This window comes from Drosophila santomea, chromosome X, assembly GCF_016746245.2.
Source record: "Drosophila santomea strain STO CAGO 1482 chromosome X, Prin_Dsan_1.1, whole genome shotgun sequence".
In the NCBI taxonomy this organism is placed as follows: Eukaryota; Metazoa; Arthropoda; class Insecta; order Diptera; family Drosophilidae; genus Drosophila; species Drosophila santomea.
Window position 1 is genome coordinate 1,657,880 of NC_053021.2, and position 22,619 is coordinate 1,680,498.

The 22,619-nt window shown below is 44.4% G+C and overlaps 1 protein-coding gene across 4 annotated transcripts in view; it reads left to right on the forward strand.

The window, feature by feature from the left end:
• Positions 1–20,854, forward strand: part of LOC120456363 — a 30,688-nt gene extending 9,834 nt beyond the window's left edge. For 2 of the 4 annotated variants that reach the window (XM_039643158.2, XM_039643159.2), the window contains exons 2-3: positions 10,165–10,566; positions 17,776–20,854. In XM_039643158.2, the coding sequence (XP_039499092.1) occupies positions 10,165–10,566; positions 17,776–19,619 (2,246 nt within the window). In that variant the 3' untranslated portion in view covers positions 19,620–20,854. Of the gene's footprint in view, positions 1–9,026; positions 9,279–9,992; positions 10,049–10,164; positions 10,567–17,775 lie in introns of those variants that run through there. The other 2 variants (XM_039643162.2, XM_039643163.2) reach the window with 2 other exon arrangements.
• The last annotated feature ends 1,765 nt before the right edge of the window (positions 20,855–22,619 follow it).

Consider the following 22,619-nt stretch of genomic DNA (forward strand, 5'->3'; position numbering starts at 1 on the left):
TCGCATTTGGGCAGAGTGTCATCTGTCATCATATGATTTTGATTACGATTACGATTATGGTTCTGTGTGTGTATGCGTTTTCCCTTTACGCTCTTTACATAATGTTTTTGAACTCTTTTGCTAATTTGTGTTTTGAATCGAGATCACGAATGCGGCACGCCGTCTACGTGTGAAATGATTGAAGTATTCGAGTTCGAGTTCAAGGGTCGTGACATAATAGGGTCCACACACAGCCGCAGCTAATTTGCATGCGGTCAAAAGTGAAAAGTCAAAGAAATTTGCTTTTGCTTTCTGTTTTTATTTCTGCCATTCGAAGACCCAAGAAGACCAAGACGTGACATAAGAAAGGTCGTCGCAAAGACCGAGACCCCTGGAGTCGCTCTTCCATTTGCATTTCCATTTCCAGTTTCTTTTTTCTGGTGTCTGGTGATGGCCAAGTCCAAAGCCAAAGTTGGCCAAAGCGAAAGTTTTCGCCTCGCAGGTTTTTTGTTTTTGTATTTCATTTTTTCGGTCGAACTTCTTATTTAACAGCTTCGTTTTCACTTTGGCTTGTTGTGCTTAGCTGTTTATTTTTCTTGCCGGTTTCTTTTTCATCGGTTTTTGCTGTTTTCGATACGTGCGACAATCCAAAAATGAGTCGAAATGTTTTTAAAACTGATTTTGAAACCGCTGACTCACCCAGACACCGACTAAAAATTATGAAATCCCCATCCATCATAATTCCTTTGATTAATGCTCATACTAGCTGTCGTCGAGATTCCATATCGCTATTTTCAGGCGCTTTAATTAGGAGTGAACATTTATTTATCGTATTAATTATATTTTTCCAAATATCTACGGACACGAATGTCGTAAAATTCTGCCTCAATTCTTCCGCAATTTGGCTTTCATCAGCGAACTCAGAAGCTTTTGTTGGGAACGGCCGGTTGGAGAATCGTTGGCTGCTTGATACGGCCATTATGCAAGCTAGATTTCCTAATTAACTGTGACCGATCCGCCCAAGAAAACGCCAACAACTCGGCTCGAGCCTCCTCGGGTAATTCAAGCCAAATGGGATTTGGACACAGACATTTGTCAAGGGGCCCGTCAGTGGGCACAATCAATACAAAGTGTCATCCCCACGAAGTAGCAACTCAAATTGCCCGCTGCATTCCATTCCGGGTGTTAACACTTTGCACAACGCAACGAAGTTAATTGACAGAGGCAACAATTGGTTGGTTGTCCAAATAGTAGGAAAAGCCCTCACTTCTCCCCCTTACTTGCTGCAAATTTGTATAAACACGACAGGGATAATTGTTTATTGATCCGATCAGTGATTCAATCAAAAGTAACTCAAATGCCCAAATTTCGTACATTTTGTATTCAAACATAAACAAAATGAAAAGCTTGGCGCTAAATCAGCACGTTGCTCTCTATCCCCCTGGGACTACGCACCTGATTTACATATAAACACATTTTATTTATGTATATAAATGAATTTATTTGGTGCGCGGTGAGAGGCGAACAGCGATCTCAGCATTTTATAAAGAAATCGTATTTCAAAGATATCGCACACAGAACTGGGCCTCTATAGTCTTACTTTTAAGGGGTGATTTACGCAGGAAGTGTGGAAATATTATGTCAATATATGTGATTATTGCATCATCGGATCAGCAGTCTCGGCGGTAGGGTTTCGCAGTATCAAAACAGATTTCTATGGGGATATACCATACAATAATAAATACACACCCAGGCCTGTTGGTTTATCTAGCACAATTTATAGATAAAATCTATTCAATTGTTGATCTTAATTTAGAACAACGAGTGGGTTGTGTGATGCTATGATTTCCTCTCTATAAACTTAGTGTTGGACCCATCACCGCCCCATCTATTTTCCCCGACTTCTGATCGCATTCCGCACCAGTTTTCTTACCAAATTTGCACACAAATTTCCCACTTTCTCACCTTTTAACAATATTCATTTACCTTTATACATACTCGTACATATTGTACATATGTTTATTTAAAGCCTCGAATGACAAGCGTGACGAAACCTAAGAATAAAGCACGAAAACTGCAAAATGCAAAATGAATTAGTCAATTTGGACAGGGTGTGAGTTGTCATTAATGTTATGCAAACACTCGCATAACTATCTTATTAAATATATTATTTATTAGTCATAGTACATATCTCTTTTCGTAGTCAACTCTTTATTTATCCAAAACACTTGCGATACATTTATACAATACAATGCCTCAGAAGCCAAAGTAAACTATACAAACGCAACTACAACTACAGTGATTTACCACAATTACTGCCCACTTACTCGCTTTCCCATCGTGCCATTTAACTCTGCCCTCCAACTTTTTTCCTCGATTTTCCGTCTCTTTGGGCATTTGATTTGTGGGCCGTGGTGGTTTCACTGCCACAGAGTCTACAAAAGTCTGTGGTTCGGCCCTATGTGTCTGTATTTACCTGACTTCTCTTTTTTTTATGTGCTCGTCGGCGCTATTTACTTATGTTTTTTACAAGTGCAATTGAGGTTACTTTCTATTTAAAATGAAATAAATAAGTACATGCATGCAAATGGAGGTTTGGGGCCAGCCAGGCGATCATTTTGGTTTTCTTCGTTTCTCCATTTCGTCGACAAGAAGTCTTGACCACAATATCTTTTGGCCACTTGCACGTCTTTTGGGTCACTGGAGGCATTTTGATTGTTCCCTGGAGATCGATTCTATTGCGTGTTGTTTGCCTTTTAATTGTATTAAATTTGCGTAATAGATACCTTTTGCGAATAGGAATTGCTATTGATTTTCTTTATTTGCGACAATGAGCTGTGCGAAAAATACTTTATAAACACGTAATGTAGAGCCACGAGCCACAAGCCACTTTTCCGTGGGAAACTCGACTTTTCACCGAGTCTCACACTCCGATGAGTTTGCAATGCCGCTTACTTAACATTTTGCCAATGCTTGGTCTATTTTCCACCAGTTTTGTGTTGGCTGCCTGCACAGCTGGCGACGTGCATCAAAATCAAAATTTGCCATCATTTCTCTAGCTGTCGTGCCCTTGCTCACTCAAGACTTAGTATTAGTTAGTATTTTGGTTTTTTATTTATTTATTTATTTGCCCCTCTTTTTCAAAAGGAGGATGGTGCTGCTTACTGTTTGTGTTTTCGCTCTAACTCGTCTCGATTGGCTTGCTTTGCCTCTGTGTTTTGTATTTTCAATTTTGTATTTTGTATTTTCAATTTTGTATTTTGTATTTTCAATTTTGTATTTGCATGAATTGGGCACTGTGCGCGCCCATTTGTATTACTTTGATTACTTACTTGGCTGGCTGGCTTTGAGTGAAATAAATCATCGAGTGGTGTGGTGCCTGTGCATTTGGTGTGCGTGCGTGCTTAAAATAGTAATATCCCCCCAAAGAGCAATCGCAGCGATAACCATAATACACACACATCGTACGTCAGCCAATTCTATATTATAACAATAATAATAATAATAATAATAATGATTACCATAAATATCTGACTCTTTTCGTCGCGCTTTCTTTGTATGAATGAAGGCGAGAATACGTCGCGTTTTCGCCCCCAAAAGAAAAATGCAAAACATAGCAAAACAAAATGCGAAAACATTTTGTCAAAAGTAATTTTTTAACGAGCGGCCAAACAAAATGCTCTGCACTGAAAACAATAATTTGCCATTCGTAATTCGCAATGATAAATTGGCTTTTATCAACGAATTTAGAATATCATAGCTGCACAGACAAGAAATTCTGTTTGATAGTGTATTGCTTCGAGCACAACTATTTCGTTCTTATAGAAGTACAAACTTTTCTCTCCGTGTAAGCATCGCCATCTCCTTCTCGCATGTTTGTGTGGGCCGTGAAACCACGAACAAGAGGAAGAGAGAGCCGTGGACGTCGAAAACAATTGCAAATTGTGATAAACTAGAGAAATAGGAAAATATGGGTCATCCTCAATAGATAGAAATCTGGTGAGCCACTTGTTCTTCGGTCTATTACTGCAGTATTATACAGTAGGCTAAATAGCGTTTTGAGGCGTGGAAACTGGGAAAATGACTGGGAAAAACAATTACCAACTTACGCCAGGCGTAACGCCGAAAAAACGCGACCGACATACTGAATTCAGCACAGGAAAAATTTAAGATTAGAAATGCAAGTTATTTTTATGAATAATCGTGTAAATCAAAAACCAATTTCTAGAACATGGAAAATGCGCTGATTTAATTGCATTCATCATTCAAGTGTGCGCATTCATTCACGTTCGCATCTTTTCACAATTTTTGCAGCCGCAAATATAATTTTAATAAAGACAGCGCTTAATGAAGATGATTTGTTTTGACAAGTGTCAGGATTTTTTGGTTCACAATATTATTACGATACTTGGATTGTAGTTGCCTACGAGTTCATGTTATTATACCCGTTACTCGTAGAGTAAAAGGGTATACTAGATTCGTTGAAAAGTATGTAACAGGCAGAAGGAAGCGTTTCCGACCATATAAAGTATATATATTCTTGATCAGGACCAATAGCCGAGTCGATATGACCATGTCCGTCTGTCTGTCCGTCCGTATGAACGCTGTGATCTCAGGAACTACAAAAGCTAGAAAGTTGAGATTTAACATACAGACTCCGGAGACATAGACGCAGCGCAAGTTTGTCGATTCATGTTGCCACGCCCACTCTTACGCCCACAAACCGCCCAAAACTGCCACGCACACAGTTTTGAAAAATGTTTTGATATTTTTTAATTTTTGTATTAGTCTTGTAATTTTCTATCGATTTACCAAAACACTTTTTGCCACGCCCACAAACCGTCCAAAGCTGCTACGCCCACACTTTTGAAAAATGTTTTGATATTTTTTCATTTTTTTATTAATCTTGTAAATTTCTATCGATTTGCCAAAAAACTTTCTGCCACGCCCACTATAACGCCTACAAACCGCGAAAAACTGTGTTTAAGCCTCTCCTTCTCCCTTCCACTAGCTGAGTAACGGGTATCAGATAGTCGGGGAACTCGACTATAGCGTTCTCTCTTGTTTTTGTTATTATTGTTGTTCAGTTCAGCTCATTTCGAGTTGTCAAAAAAGTGTCAGAATCGCAGAATTGTGACAGCAAGCACGCGGACTCTCATCTTAAATGAACTCATCCCTCCAATTTTAATTTCGGGAAGCCAAGCACCAGCAAATAAATAAATAAATACGAGTCTGAGAAAATAAGGCGGAGAAAAAAAGCACATTTGGTTCAGCGAAATTAGTTGATTTGTTTGCGGCGTTCATGTATTTGAGTAAACAGCAAATTCCATAATGTTTTCAATTAATAACAATATTTAAGATATGGCCGCCCATTTATGTTATATTATTAAATATAAATAAGGGAAGGGACTCTTTCGTTGATAAGCCAGCCTATCAGTTCAACTTTAGATTGTAAATAGACTGTAAATAGAGCAGTCATCATATTTTGAAGAAAGGAATCAAGGTGAATCAAGGTCTAAATATAAAAACAAAACTTACATAAAGGAGGAAATGGGCAATGACGTGTCCCAGTTGTCTGAAATAAACTAAAGCCTTATTATTTTATATTGTAATACATTTGCTTCTGTTATTCTTTTGCTGCCCAAAAAGCGGAAACTGTTCTTTCCGCGAACTTTCTTCCGTTGCGGAAAGAGCATGGTATCAGTGAGCATATAAAAAAAGCGAAAAGTCCATGAAATTTGTCAAGTTGATGCCACATTGCGCATACGCCATGTGCTCAATGTCGTCATCGGAAGCGATTTGTTTATCGATTTTCGAGCCAGCCCCCACACCCCATTATCAATCGTATTTATTGTGCGCCACACAGAACACTTAAATTCGTCGAAGGGGCGGCGGCGGTGGAAACTTATTATTATTTATTTTTGTTTATCGTAAACAAATTATTCATTGGAGCTTCAATAGGAAACGTATCAGCACAGCAGATGATGTGGAATAAAAGGAGCTGGCTTATCAGCAGTCAGCCATTTAAAAAACCGCATCGAAAACCGCATTGAACGCCAGCCATTGAACATCACGCTCCATCGCCACGATCTCTTCCTTCTTTTTGATTAGGCCAATCCCCAAAATAAAAACGAAGCAGCGGCACGTCCCAGGTTGATAAGTCTTCCTGTTTTTTTTTTTTTGGCACTGCCTTACATCAATCTAATTTACGCTTATGCGGCCACAATACGGAATGGCAAAAAGTTCTAGATGTGCGCGCTGGGGGCACGTAATTGAATGCGAATCACTTAATTTTCTATGGACTTCCATTCATTTTTATGGCCTGAGCGCAATTATACAATACATTAAGGCCGCATTTACATTTCCGGTCCCCCCGAAACGAAACATTGGTTATTACAAGAAGACACACACGACACGTGTGTCTTTTCAAACGCCGACTTCAAACCCCATAGCTCATAACCCACAGCCCAAAACCCAAAATCCAAAAACCCTGAGCCCCAAACCCCATACCCCAAACTCTAAACCTAATCTGAAAGCCCGGAGGCCCCCGAGAAAAGTTCGTTAGCACCACCACCCCGCACGTAAACCCCAGTGGAGCCATTAAACCCATTAGGGAAACTCGTTTTCTGATTTTGCGCGCGGCACTTTGGCGTCTCGGGAAAATTTCCACTCGATTTTTCGGCTACTTTTCGTTTTCTCGTGGAGTTTGGAAAACTTTCATGCGAAACTCCCTGAGTTGAGTACCCATGTGACGTACGGTATCTTTATGTATCTTTATCTATACAATGTATCTGTATCTGTATTTGTATCGGCGCAGCACACACGCATGCGCAGAAGCGGCGTCGTCAACGGCTTAAGTTTGGGCTTTCAGCTGTTGCCATGGGCCCAGAAACCGACGCTTCCTTGCTGAAGAGCACATTCCTCGGAATACCCTTCGTTGGGCGAAGGGATATGTGCCAAGTTAATTGCATGGGAATCGTGACCCAAAAATACATATCTAGTGTTTAGTGTCTAGAGTGCCTGAGGGAATTTCGAAATGACAAAATGTCTGTAAGACGCCACGTGAGATCTCTGCCTTTAAGTGGACAGAAGGGTATTCCGCGTTCGCCTTTCGCCGCGCCATGTTTCTTTTGAAGTTTCTCCCATTGTTCGGTTCGCTGTTATAGTCTTTCCTTAATGATCCGCTTTAGTTGGATCCCCTATGTACTATATTCGCTCCTATTGTCTCGTTTCCTTGCTCTTTTGCTTTCGCTGATATCTTTACTCGCTGTACATATGTATACCATGTGTGAAGATACATATGTATCTGCAAACTGTGTGCACATTCCGCGTTGGAATTCATTCAGCTTTGGCGCGCTACATTTTCCGAGTTTATACTAACTTGAATGAATATGAATGAATCGTATTTCTCGCCCTTCGATCATTATCACAGTGGCAGTGATGATGATGATGATCATGCTGATGATACAGATGATGCAGATGGTGAGTTCGGTGGCTACTAAAATAGAATGCATTTCCGTTTTGGCAAGGCGGCGATGAAAACAGAGAAAGAGTGGCGGCGGTACAGTGGGGCCTGGGGTGATTGCACACACGTGCCCACAACGATCTCAACGAACTTGTCGCATTTGTGCTTACAAAGCCTAAGCCTTTTTCAAAACTGGTTCTACGCAACAACATATCATCGTATCATCATTCCGATTTCAATTCTCATTCCGATTCATCGCAATTCAGTGCGCGGCGGCGGCGGCGACGACGGCTCCACACATAAATCACACGCCCTAATTGCCGACGAGCGAGGGGCGTGGCCGCAGGCGAATTTCACGATTTTGCATTCGGCAAATGAATATTACCAAGAACAACGCCAAATTACCCGCGTATTTCGGGCAGTTCACCCGCACTGCGCCGCCAGTGCGGCCAGTGCACTGGGAGAAATCGGAGGGGCCAACGGGAAGAGCAGCCTTGCAGCAGCAACTGATACCGATGGCAAGCGATGTGTTTTTTTTCGCAGTGTGGTGTGGGGTGGTTGGCGCTGGAAAGGCGGCAGGGCAGGCGGTACGCACATGGAGCGGCGCTAGGCACGAACTGGTACCTGTTTCGCAAAGTCGTCATTTTGACTGGCTTTTGCTCGTCTTGGGCTTTCAGATTTCGGTTTTCAGACTTCAGACTTTCTGACGGGCGGACTTTTTTGTTTTATTCGTCCATGTATAATTTTTACATTTTTGGTTGTTGTTGGCGGTGGCTCGCAGCTGTGCGATTTGTGCGATCTGTGCAGTTGTTGGTTTTGGCACTGCGGTTCATATTCGCCATAAGCGAATAATTGTCGAAATTCCAAGACTCATTTATGGTGGCCCCAGTGAAAGCGAACCAGATGATGAACCTATCGTTGTGTGCTCGCCGGCTAAAAATACCGGCAAAAGTTCTTATTGAGTGTTAAAATTCACACGCAAACATAAAAGACTTCACGAACATAATGAAACTAATTTTGTTTTTGGCCAGAGCAGAGGAAAATTGCGAAATACGTGGAAAAACACAATTTCCCCCAACATATGTACATATACATATCTAAAGGGGAATAAATTGCAGTTGCCTGTAAGGCTGCTGGTTGCATATGAGTTTACGCTATTTGCAATGTAAGAAACCAACGGTTCGAAAACATTGGTTGCCACTCTTCCACTCAACCAAAATGCATACAACAAACTATGATCCAAAGGAGTTGTGTGCCACTCGCACAGGAAAGATATTAGCCGGCTGCATGAAGCTTTATATTGTACATACATCTTCAAACTGGATTCAAGCCGTCAACCGTGCGCACATCGATGAAATAGTTTTTTTATGAATGTGCGAATGTGTGGTGTGAATAGCTTGATTGGCCTGCCCTATGTGTTTACTGGTTCCGAAACTGAAAATGAAACCGAAACCGAAACCAAACCCAAAACCGTCGAATTATGTGGAAAAGAGGTTTATTGGAAGTTCGGGGAAAAACTTTGGATCACATGGCCCGGTAGATTTCCGTTTTCTGAGCACCGGGCTCCTTGGCAGTTGACGTAGTGCTGTGGAATATTATTATCAACATGTTATCGGAACAGTTTAAGACACTTTCAAAACAAACTAAACATTTGCACAAAACAATCAAAATTTTTTCCGTTTGTTTCGCTTCGTTTTGTCTTTAGTGAAGCACACAACACCACCAAAACCAATTCGAATCGAGCTAAATTTTTCGAAAGCATTGGACAAGCGGAAAAGCGCAAGAACTGCATACTTTACCGAAACGGTTTTAACTCCAAGTTCGAGGGTCAAAGGTTGGCAGATAACAGATAACAGATAACATGGCGCCCCCACAACATAGCCAGTTGCGATTATTAACCAGCAGAATGTACATATGTAGATAAAAGTGGTCTAAGTTCTATAAAATACTATAAATTCCCTACACTTTGCCGTAGAACACAAACCCTGTGTGGCAAAAAACCCAACCAATGGCATAGCTCATACGACCCGTTGGTACGCTTTATCTAAGTAGGAAGCGTGTGGGGGCACGTGGTCGAAACCTGGTCGAAAGCTGGTCGAAACCTGGTCGAAACCTGGTCGAAACCTGGTCGAAAAGCCCCATAAACACAGTGCGACTTGGCCTAGGTTTCATTTTCCGTCGTCACCGCCGCTGCCGCCGCTAGCGAAAGAGGCGGCAACAGAGATATAGAAAGAGACAGGGCGATGAATGCGCTGTATTCCCGCTTTATCAGCGGATGATTCATTGTGTCGTCATCGAATTGTGAATTGCACGACTCTGTCTCTGGGGTTTTTCGCTGTGTTTTCTTGGCGCCCAGCTTTTGTTTATATCGCGAGCGTTCGCTAATCGCGCCATTTAGTTGGCTTTCAGCTGCAAGTGCAGGCGGTTAGCTAAGGTTCCCTACCAAGTTCAAATATTCATACACACCTGATCATCGATCGCCGTTCACTGATCACCGATCACTGATTACCCAAACCCGAAACTAATTCAAACGCGTTTATGTCTGCAGCGGTGCGATGCATTTCTTTCTCGAAGATTTCCTGCAAGTACATCTACTTAAGATTTGTAAGTTTGGGACACATCATGTGAGATTTATGACATTTATGTACAGGATCTGAAACCTTTGCTCACCCCATTCACCACTACCGCTTACTAATGCCTGTGCTTTCTTTTTTTTCCAGATGACAAAATGCAGCGCTGCAACCAGAACAGCAGCAGCAGCACCAGCAACATTACGACGACCAGCAACATCGGCGGTGGCAGCAACAAACGCTGCCCTCAGAAGTACACCGGCAACAATAACCTAGCCGCCGCCAGCGGCATGTTGGCCTATCAGCAGCACGCCACCGCCTCCTCGGCAGCAACGTTGCAGCACGGCAGCAGCGCCGGTGGCAAGAACTCCTCTCGCAAGAGTCGCTACAACAGCAACAAGCAGAGTCAGCAGCAACAGCATCAGCAGCAGCAGTTTGAGCACATCCAGAAGCGGAATGGAGCCGCTGGAGGAAGCGCAGAAGCGCCATCCACATCCACCTGGCTCGAACGGGGCTATGGACGCCGGTTGACCCATTCTTCATGCATCGAAGGTGAGTGCCTGCTCCTAGTTACTTTATATTCTTAGTGGTTCTTGGTGGTGGGTGGGTAACCACATGGGAAGCCATTACATGGGTAATCATTCAGTTCGGAGATTATTCTGAGTCACTTGGCCAACGCTGACCTCTTACTGTGAATTTCGATGGTTCTGCGGCGCTTTAGTCAGTCAGTCCAGTCGTTCGCCCACATAACATACGTATGTGTGTGTTCGTATCTCGGCTCATGGGTATCAAAATAAAGACGACGCTGAATCATGATTTCGCATTGTTTTTAATAAAATTCCAAGCAAATCGGCCGGCATCTGAAGTGAATCACAGACGGCCACGAATTTGGCGTCATCGCCGCTAACGGCAATGGAAACGGGAACGGGAACGGGAACGGGAACGGGTACTTCAATTTGGATGGTATCGGGTTTTGCGGAACGGGAACGGTTATTTCGAAGAGCGTCATTTCCGCAAACAGAGGAGTTTCTGGGTCAGTGGATTGGGGAGGACACGAGGTTTCTTATTACAATGCCACTCTGCGTAGAGTGGCCACAATAATGAGCACTCAATGAGCACAACCAAAAGTTTTGAGAAAGCCTACTGATTACTTCTTTGTGTAACGAATTCTGCTTCTGACTGACTGACTGATGACTGCACACAGTTTTCCTAATATTAGACCAGGCTTGAAAGTGCTCAAGTGCTTTCCCACCCCAAATTTTCCATATTGCGCTGCGGGTAAACCCATATAAGTCCACTCGAACTGAAGCGGTATCTATTTACGGAATGTTGTTATCAAACTGGCTCTATCTCTGAGTAGGCATTTGATGGGGGGTAAGCCCTAGGTTACCAATATTTCAATTGAAACGCTCGAGCACCGCACTACTGGAAATCGGGGTGCGGGGTGCGGGGTGCAGGGTGCGGGGTGCGGGGTGCGGAGTTCATATGATTAAATACATGTTTTTTGGCGAAACGATAGAAATTTACAAAACCAGAGGGTGTTAGAGTGGGCGTGGCAAAAAGTTTTTTTGCAAATCGATAGAAATTTACAAGACCAATACAAAAATGAAAAAAAAATCAAAACATTTTTCAAAAGTGTGGGCGTGGCAGTTTTGGGCGGTTTGTGGGCGTTAGAGTGGGCGTGGCAACATGAATCGACAAACTTGCGCTGCTTCTTTGTCTCTGGAGTCTGTATGCTTAATCTCAACTTTCTAGCTTTTGTAGTTCCTGAGATCTCGACGTTCATACGGACAGACAGACGGACGGACAGACGGACAGACGGACGGACATGGCCAGATCGACTCGGCTATTGATCCTGATCAAGAATATATATACTTTATATGGTCGGAAACGCTTCCTTCTGCCTGTTACATACTTTTCAACGAATCTAGTATACCCTTTTACTCTACGAGTTACGGGTATAAATATCAGGATATTTAGGGACATGGAAAGACAGCCACTTTCATTCGGGTTTTTGCCTGTGGATTTCGCTTTCGTTCGCATTAAAAATTCAATTAAAAACGCGGCGAATCGACATACCATAAAGAAATGGAAATTAAATAAACAAACAAAGCCATCTTCTCCGTGGCAGTCATAAAAACATTAAGAAACCAAGCAAAACATTTACATTTCTCGCCGCTTTCATAATGTATGCGCATTGGGAATAGATCGGCAATTATGATTGAAAACACATAAATCACTTCCATTCATTAATTCTCTTGTTGCAAACGTATGTAATGTATTTACCACCAAATATTTAAAAATATTTCCACATTTGTTGGGGCTGAAAATTGGATTGCTACTCACAAACAAACCCGATACCGAATTTATTATTACTGATTCTTGTGTAATTTGGCGATTTCGAATTTTCCACTATTTATTTTTGGCATTAATCGGCAAAACTTTCCAGAATCGGGTCTAAATAATTCTTGTTATCATCAAACTTGGACTAGAACGTGTATTTGTGGGGAAAGCTAAGACGCAATACAGAGCAGCTGATTAGAACTCAGATTTTTGAGTTCCTAGTCAGCTGGCGCCTCTTGACCATTTGTGCTTGTTATTTGCTATTTGCTCTTGCTATTCGCTACATTGCTATTTGCTACAAGCTATTTGCTAAATGCTTTTTGCTATTTACTTTTTGATTTCTGCCGTATCAGGTGTATTATTGGGCGTAGTATCAGTCGATCGATTTGGTCAAACGATGAACTGATAATCGACGTGGACCGAACCAAGCGTACATACATGTGCTTTGCTCACTTTGCTCACTCGTTACGCAAGCGATCGTTTTGTCATTCATTAGCACTTGTCTGGAAAACGATGGCCTAGAGCCCATTTCCTAGATCGCCGCATGGCTCAAGCGAGATTTGCACCGCGACGTTAAGTGCCCAAAATAATATTGAGCCAAAGCAGCAGCATAACACTAGTTCTATGTTCCTGTCTTAAGCGCTTTCCACCCAATAAAATGCAATTGCTCAGATAAGGCATATAGCCAATCATCTCATTAGTAACTTTGTAGCATTTGAAGAGCCCCCAGAACGAACTATTTGAATGCCCCATTTTCCAGGCTAGAAACCTTGGTCTTGCACTCATTGTCTCAATTGAGATTATATCTAGACGATATATGGCAAGAGGAATGTTTTCCACGGCGGCCGACATTCGCAGAATGCGTTTTTTATGCCCCACAAGTTCGATTTGGGGCTATATATGGTAATGGTATATGCATGTTGTATCTTCACGGGACTCGTTTTAGGATTGCCATTTTTGGGTGGCAAAAACCAGAAAAAACCCAGCCAACTGCACAGTCACAGGCACCTCGATGTTACGTCCATTGGTGCACATTTATGCACATTTATTTTTAGTTTTGTCGATCTATTTTCATTACTCCCAGTGTGCACTTTACACACACGCCAGCTCGCATTATTAACCCATTAAAGGCCGCTACCGTCCGAAATCAAATCCGTAGTCGCACTACGCAACCGTAGAAGTGCTCGCAATTCCGTTTATTGCTGTTCATCGTGATGAGCAGCCCCATCACCATCACCATCACCATTCGCATTTCTCTGCCAATCCGTGGAATAGCTCGCAACGCCCCTCCACTTAACCCCTTGTCGCCCCACCCCAGCCATTCAGCCTCCCAGTGCCTCTCAGTCTCCGGCGTCTGTGATTCCCCCCCCGCCGGCAATAGTCAAGGTCAACGTGTTCGCCGTTTAGCCACCGGCCATTTACCCATTGTCTGAGTCCGTGTCTCCAATACGACACCATCATCCCATTCCAAACGATTCGATCTGAGCCAGGCCTGGGGGCCAAAGATCAGTGGGATCAGTGAGATCAGCGAGGCTAGAGGAGAAAGTTCAATGGGCAACGGATTCTCGCTTATTATGTCACAGCTACAAAGATAGAATTGTAGTTTCCCCATGGATTACATCTGCGTTCCTGACTACTCGTATATTCCCAGCTATCTTTATTACCCCTTACTCGCAAAAAGCCCCCTTTAAGTAGAAGGATTAATATTCTACGAATATGCTCTGAAACATTTTACAAGCGTATTTGGCGCTCATAAAGCGTAATACACCCATCCTTTGGGATGCTATTAGGCTATTCGTAGAACATTTAGCGGAAAGTAAATATTTTCGAGCACACCCAATTAGCACATCAAGATTGTTATTCATCGCCTTCTCATTCTGGAGCAACAGACCAGTGGGCAGTGGTATTATCTAATGATTTGGAGGTGTCTATGTGCAACTCACGCATATCTAGATTTACCCCATATTCAGTCAGTCGTTTTGATTGCTCTTTGGAATCGCAGCTTTTGTTTTGCTTTCGGCTGGAGATTATTAAATCTTTGTCCCCCTTCTGCTGACCTCAATGCCCGCATTTTGCATACGCACGGCAGCCGTATGCGTCGTTATATACCTATAGTATGTGTGATTATTAAACCCGTGTATATATATAATAGTATATATGGTATATGGCTTACACCAGAGGCGACTATTGGACTGTGCCTAACTTAGGACTGACGACGACGGGATGTGCTGACATACGTGTCCACCATTAACTAGTATCATAGTTATATGTTATTCGCTCAGCTGCTCGGTTCAAAGCCAAGTTTTCGGGCTCATTAAAAATGCACAAACCAATTGCGAGACGAGTAATTTTGTTCGTTGTCTTGGCACAGGAAGCGACGCATAAAGTCGAAGGTCGTTTTTAAGTCGCACAACATTATACACCGGCCACTGGACTGGGTACTCCGAGCACCACCTGGGATGCTGTGTAATACTGGGCATTCAAATGGGTTTGTTTGCCTGCCCCACGATGACGTGATGATGATACCTGCGAGTTATGGCAAACGTTGCGTCACTGGTGTGGTGCGAATATCAGTTCACGAATATCAGTTCATCGTCACCGTCGCCAGGCAAGGGCTATCTCCAGTCAACAACCATCAACAACAGGCAACAGCTGTGAAATTCATATTTCCTACCCGCGAAATTGGTTGGCGTGATTTGATATTTCGGGATTGCCGCATCAGAAGAGGACTGATTAGAATGACGACTTTCGGCGCTCGACCACACTCGCCTCACAATCAGGAACGCAGTCGAAGTCGAAATCATAATCAGAATCAGAATTACAATCACAATCACAGGTGCGGCGGAGACATTCGCGGCACTCGAGGGAACTTTTGGACGCTGTTGCCGTAGGTAACTGCAAATTGGTCAGTCGGGAGTTTGGGAGAACTGTGGGCCCCTGGACACACACATCTTATCACCGCACGGTAACCAAATGTGGGTAGCCTTCAGTCTAGACACAGGAATTCAATTCTCGCACATGGCAAGCAAGCGCTTCAGCTCTCGATGCCCACAATATATGAATATGAATACTGCGGCTGGGAACAGGAGTTAGGCAATCTCCTCCCAAGTTCTGCCAATTATCCAATTATATTCAATTTCTACGCCAGTCTAGTGCTCCTACCATATGTTCTCTACACACTGCGTGTACCCGTGGATTAACATTAGTCTCACTTATTTAACTAAACTATCTAATCGCGGGCTCTCGAGTGTTTTTTTGTTACCCCTCCTAAGGTTAAGGTCTGCCTTACGGCGAGAGATTGAATGCCCTTGGAGCTGGCCATTATCACTTGGCCATAAAGACGATCTTATAAATAGCCGTTTCGTCTTGGGCACGACGCTATAGGTTAAGTTAAGTTAAGCATGTGGGTTCGGCTCCCACTACCAGAGTTCCATTTACCCGATGCAGAGTAATACCGCCCTCATGCGCCCCAAAATCCTCGATCATAAATTTCGCTATGTTTACCTTTCAGTTGGCCGTACAAATATTATAAGTTCTTCTATGCTTTCTGCTGCTTTCAAGGCTGCTTGCAAAGTTCGGCGCGTGCTTCGGTCGCCGATAGTGCTCAATTATAGGGCCTGCAATAAAAAGCGTTTGGAAAGCACTATTTGCTGATTTTCGGTGGGCTTCCGAGAGTTGGACAGATGGCCGGCCAGAAGCCGAAACACGCCCAAAACCGGCCACGCCTTATCTAATCGCTGACCACGCACTCGACGCCCCATGTACTCTGCCATCATACGTGATGGACATACCCACACACCCATGTGCGAGTACATATGGACATACAAATGTAAACCATAACCCCCCGATCCAGCCAATATCATTTCCCACCGCCCTGGTGATCCCATCGGCTCTTTGGGCTTCCAGCTCACGTCTGGGTGCTTAGTGGCCCGGCGTCCTTCGGCGTCCGGGCGAAGTCAACAAACCCACCTGCCATATGATTTATCTATGCGCGCATTGAAATTCAATTTCAGCGGCTGGCCCGAGTGGCTGCCGCTTTCTGGGCCCCCAGGAGGGGGTGTACTCCATAGTACTATAGTACTCTATATCCGATATCCGTTGACGTAGCTCTGGGGGAGCACGTGGGTGTTAAGGAAGTGCTCGAGCGCTTTTAACCCAAGTAAGCTGGTAGCTGCTGGGAAGCGGAAGTCGCCATGCAAAGTGGCAGATAAGAAAGTCGGGTGGCGGAACAGGAAGACGCACCACATGACCGAGTTTAAAACTTCTTGGAGCTTGGCAACAAACCTGGTCCGCAAACCTGGAACGTGGAACCTGGAAGCCAATGGATCCGAATTATTCGTTCAGAACGAGAAGTGAGCAGCGATGAGCTAAATGCGGAAGCAGCAACGTTCACATAAAAGTCATAATAAACATCTATAATTGTAATGCGTCAACGCGAGCCACCTGGCCCCCCTAACCCCCCCTAAACCCCCTGGCTACCCCGCCGAGCAAGCCCCACCTCCTGGGTGGCAACCAAATAAGCTGAATTGGCGAAAAGTCGGGAAGGAAACCCGCACATGCGTCAATTTCCAGTCATGCGTAACCTTCCCTAAATCAAATCACACACTTGAAACTTAAATACGTACACTTACACGGAGAGAAATAAGTTCACTTTGTCACTTGGAACACTTGAAGACCATTCATACATACATACATACCTGGTTCGAATGCACCTGTTTCAGTTGGCAATAATGTCTACCATTCAAAAATCGACCTATGGACTTGTATTTATTAGAAACTCTAGACTGCGATAGATCACACTCTGCATTTTATAAGATTAGTATTTCATTTGCTGGATGTTTGAAATATACATTCATATACTCATACAGCCCAAAAGTTCTGAGTGTACTGAATAGTAAAACAGAGAGGTGGAAAAAGATCAAAACTCAAAAGCACGTGGTTCTGTTGATAAGCGTGTGTGTCGAGCATTAGCTGACTGCGCCTGTGTGTGTGCGAGTACACGAGGGTGTTATCAGAAATCTGAATTTCCAAACGAACATTTTATTTTAAGGTAATAGGATCGTGAGATTTGCCTAATCAATTAAATGCAGAGTTTAATAAATACAAGTCCATGGCGTTGGGTTATTTGAATATATTCGAATTTGAGTAGGTGGCAGTTTAATATTAATAACCCATAAAGAAGTTGTCTTACGAAATGCTAAAATCATGATTTCCAGTTTATTAAAAATTAATCAAAGCTACTTGTAATACTGGTAAAATCGCTTCAGTTATAAACTAAACTCATAAACTAAACTCGTAACTCATAAACCATTAAATGTAACTGCTTGCGATCGATTTGGATCTGCTTTGGATCACAATCCTGTGAAAATGGTGTACCTATTTAAATTAATTCCCCACTCCCTTCCCCTTCTCTTGCAGACAAATTCCTAGGCCAGCACAATCCGGGCCATCGCAATAGCACCAGCAGCGAGGCGACCAGCGAGGACATAGACTCCACTAGCGAGCTCCTAAACAAACCGAAGGGCAACTCAAGCGCCGGCAGCAACACTTTCAACAACCATGTGGCAGGCAGCAGCAAGAGTCGCTCGAAGCGCCAGCAAAAGCCGTCCGTTGGCCAGCAGACTCGCAATCCTGACCAGAATGGCCAGAGGACCGGAACAGCTGGCCCCATGGCGGGCCAGAAGGTCAAGCAGCCGAATGCCAAGTGGCGCCAGCAGCAGCCCAATCCCAGCAGCAACAACCAGCAGCAGCAACAACAGCAGCAGCAGCAACAGCAGAAGCGCGGCAGGAACAAGAAGTCCGCAAAGTGCAGCAGCAACATCAGCAATTCCGACAGCAACATGGTCAAGCATGGCGGCAATGGTCAGCGGAAGACCTGCGACAGCAGCTCCTCCTCTGCGCTGAGCTCGCCCACCAGTTCACCAACCAGTTCCCCCCACGCCAACGGCAATCGGAAGCGGATCGAACGCTCCTTGATGCCAGGCGCCGCTCTGGAATGGCGGCGGGAGCGGGAGCGTGGTCGCCAGAACGCCAACTTCCTGGTGCCTCCCCTCCGCCAGTACGAGCAACTGGATCTGGACGACACAGCCGTGGTGCAGCAACTGCGTCGGCACATCATAGATCACCATCTGCTGAGGGTCTACGGCTTTCCCGTAGAGTCGGTGGTCCATGAAGGCGCCATCGAAATCTTCAAGTGCCTGCCGCACATGAGCTTCGCAGCTGCGCTGGCGGAAACCGCACCGGCAGTCACGGTGATCAACTACCACGACGGACTGACCAACCGCGTTGAGGAGGAGGTGGCCACCTCGACCGACTCCGGCAACAGTTCGCCCCGCTCCTTGGACTCCGAATCGGGCGGCGAGTGGAGCGGCAGCGAGTGCGAGTCCTCGAACTCATCCTCCTCCTCCGCCGGCGACGCCGAGTTGAGTCTCGAGCTCAAGTACTGCCAGTATGTGCAGGTGGAAAGGAGTCTGGCCAAGCCGTGTGCACGCTGCAAGCGCCACTTTCTGGTGGACGAGCTGACGGGCCAATACCTGACCCACGAGGAGTGCCACTACCACTCCGGCAAGTACCAGCGTTACTACGATGGCGTCTGCCACGGACGCTGGACGTGCTGCAACGAGGGCGAGGAATCCTCGCCGGGATGCTGCCTGGGCGACCGGCATGTGTGGACGGGATCGGTGGTGGGGGTCAATGGGCCCTACTACGACTTCGTTAGGACTGAGCAGCGAGGATCCGGCGAGGACGAGCCCGCCGTGTACGCCCTGGACTGCGAGATGAGCTATACGGGTCGTGGTCTGGACGTGACCAAGGTCTCCCTGGTGGCACTCAATGGCCAATTGGTGTATGAGCACTTTGTTCGGCCCGAGTGCGACATAATTGACTACAACACCCAGTATTCGGGCATTACGGAAAGGGATCTGCGTTCCGGAGCCAAGAGTCTGGCCGAGGTGCAGCGGGATCTGCTCGAGCTGATCACGGCGGACACCATCCTCATCGGACACGGGCTGGACAACGATCTGCGGGCACTGCGCTTGGTGCACAACACCCTGATCGACACCTCCATCAGCTTCCCGCACTGCAGTGGGTTTCCCTACCGCCGGGCCCTGCGTCACCTGACCAAGGTGCACCTGAAGCGGGAGATCCAGAGCGGTGATGGCACCACGGGACACAGCTGCTTCGAGGACTCGCGGGCCTGCATGGAGCTGATGCTGTGGAGGGTCAACCGCGAGCTGGATCCCACTTGGAGCTGGGACGATTGAGGGGGGCTCGATCGGGGGGGTGCGGATCGGTAACATTGGGGGGCCAGCAAGTACTTTTAGTTGTTAAGCCAGTAGGTACTAGTTCGCCTAGTTTGTACTAGTACTGTATTCAAACACAAACAAAACACAATCGTAAAATCTCAGCTGGGTTGCTCACCTGGCAATCGGTTTCTATAGCACCGACTAACTGACTTATCTCGGTTATGCTCGTACATAATGTATATAGGGCCCCATTGCCAGGGGTTCGCTCGGCGTATATATAAAGTAAATCGCAAAATTGAAATGACAAAAAATGGCAAAGAGGAGCAAGCGAGGAATGAGGAATGAGGAGGATAAGCACATAATTATATGCGGTACATAAGGTACATTTTGTAAGCGTATATTTATAGAGAAATAGTACTTTAATCTACATATGTATATACACATATTGTTTTTTTTTTTTTCTTGATTAATTTCGAACCACGAGAAAATGTACTGAAGTTTTAACTGTGATGTTTTTTCACTTTCTCACATATTTACACGACAAACGGAAATGAAAAGTAAAAGCTTACAAAAAGAATAGAAAAATACAAAAAGGCAAAAATACAAAAATATATACATACCCGCACACACATTATTTTGTTAAGAAACGCAAAAGAAAGGCAATCCAAATAAGTTTAATTTTCGACCAAAACTTTCAACTAAAATCACTCCATTTATCTTAATTTACCATTAGTTTTCGTTTTGTATCGTTTTTTTTTACCGCCAATCATTTCTTTTATTTTTATTTTTTTACGAATAAAGCATCTCATATACAAAAGGAAACGAAGGAAAGTAAAGTTTAACTTGAACTACTTTATACACTATGCATAATCGTAAGTTAGGTTAACCTTATGTTTTCTGCAAACGTTTTGATTATTTATTTAACGAATCACGCGACAAGTTCATTGAAAATTTCTTCAAGTGTAAAATTTTCCAAATTGAACTCCATCCTAGGCTAAGAAATACTTTTCATTTTCTCTCCAGAAACTGTCGACGTTTAACTATTGTTCCTCGATTCTGTTCCATTTGCGAAATGAGCCGAGGAATACTTTATTTGAAAATCGATGTTCCTAGCAGAATAAGTTTCAGCACAAATATGTACACTGCACCAAGCAGATGTCTTTATATTGAACGGAAAGAATGAGAAGAGTAATGCAAATGCACAACGAAAATTTCAAGAGAATAAAAGCAACAAAGATTTGTCTAAACCTAAACTAACTCACAGCAGTTGTTCTTATTTCTACCCATTAGCTTGGGTATCAATCGGGAGTATTAAGCGTGACCGCCGCTGACGTCATTGCAGCTGAATTTCTTCCACATGTGGCATGTGGTAATGGTTAATTGAAAATAACAATGTTATCAAGAATACCATACCTGCGCATGCCTCTTAATTTAGATGTACCTATTTACCTTGGCCAAACAAACGGGCTTCAACTTACGGGCTTCGTACTTACAAACCGCGTTACCTTAGCGCGGCGATCAAGATCAAACCGCATGTGTTTCAGCCGACTTGGCGAGGTCAGTGGATGGATAAGGAAGACGTCGTTAGGCATAGTTAGCTATGTATCTACTGGGTAGCTACCCTTCGGATATCGGCGGTAGGTGGCAATCAACCTGTAACCCGCAACTGATAACCATAACCCTTGGACACATTACACGGTATTATACCCACACCTGCGGCCAAAAGCCATTAAGCCGTTGAGCCAACTTTGCGGAAGCGCTGATCTGTGTAATCAGCTGAGGTGCTCTTGAGTACATATACAAATAGTGTTTGCCCAACTAAGTAATTAGCAATCAACGGGCGCTCGAGATCAGGTATTTCAGGCATCTGCGCCGCAGACTCCGCCCCAAGGCACACATGGTCCATTTGATGTTACATTAGAGGTATTCCATGCAATCCTGGTCATCGGGAGCCAGTGGATCAGCCCAGTGGAGGTCACCGCCACCAACCATCGCTGACGTCAATTCCCATCATGTTAGCGCCCAAGTGCGAAGTGAACTCCAGCAGCGGTGTGCAGCAGTGAAAGTAGAAAGTGACTCCAGTGACTCCAGTGACTCCAGCGATTCCAGTGAATCCAGACCAATGGGGCGGGCATGAGAGTGCGTAACTGACGACAAAAGTTGGCTCAACACTTATGTCTTTGGTGTAACGGGAGATTGTCAATACAGAATGCAGTTGCTCCAGGCGCCAACAAAACGCCAGATCAGCGATCACTGATCGTTTTTGAATCGATTTAGTGTCTTGCCAGTGGCTCATGACCGAAAAGGGGGGCAGGTGGGTCGCAAGAGGGCGCGGGGGGGGCCATTGACGATCATTTGACGGATGAAGGCAATCGACTAAATATAAATTGAACGTTCGTGTTTGGCACATTTGTGCGAGAAATCGCATCAATTGTTTTAATTGTCTGGTATATAGGCAAAGTTGGGATGGGATGTGTTCGGATGTGTTGGCTTTTGGTATATATGGCATCGCGATCTATAGGTAATGCCCCGTGCACGAAACCGAAATCTCTAGCATAACACACTTGCCGAAACGAAATTATGCAATCGCTGGCCGAGAATCCGAGTCGGGAGACTCAATATGGGAAGGGCGATAGATAGATAGATAGCATCGCGCCTTTGTTCGATCTTTCAATATTCCATTTTCCCATTTAAGGCTTTCGGCCAGACAGACAGTCAGTCGACGACTCCCATGGGTGGCATGCAAATCTTGCAGTGAAGCAATTAGATATGACCACATAACCAATTGCAGTGCAAGTGCAATTTGATTGGTTCTGTTTGGCAGTCGCCTTGAAGTTCGTGACATTACATTCTGGATGGTATATGGTAACTGGTAACTGATAGTAACTGGGGACTAACTGACCAGATGCCAAGCAATGGCATTCGGCCAAATGGCCAATGATTCACGAAGATTGTGCAATATTCCAATTTCGAATCAGCTTTAGAAGCGACCAAATAAGGCAAAAGCCCGACATCGAG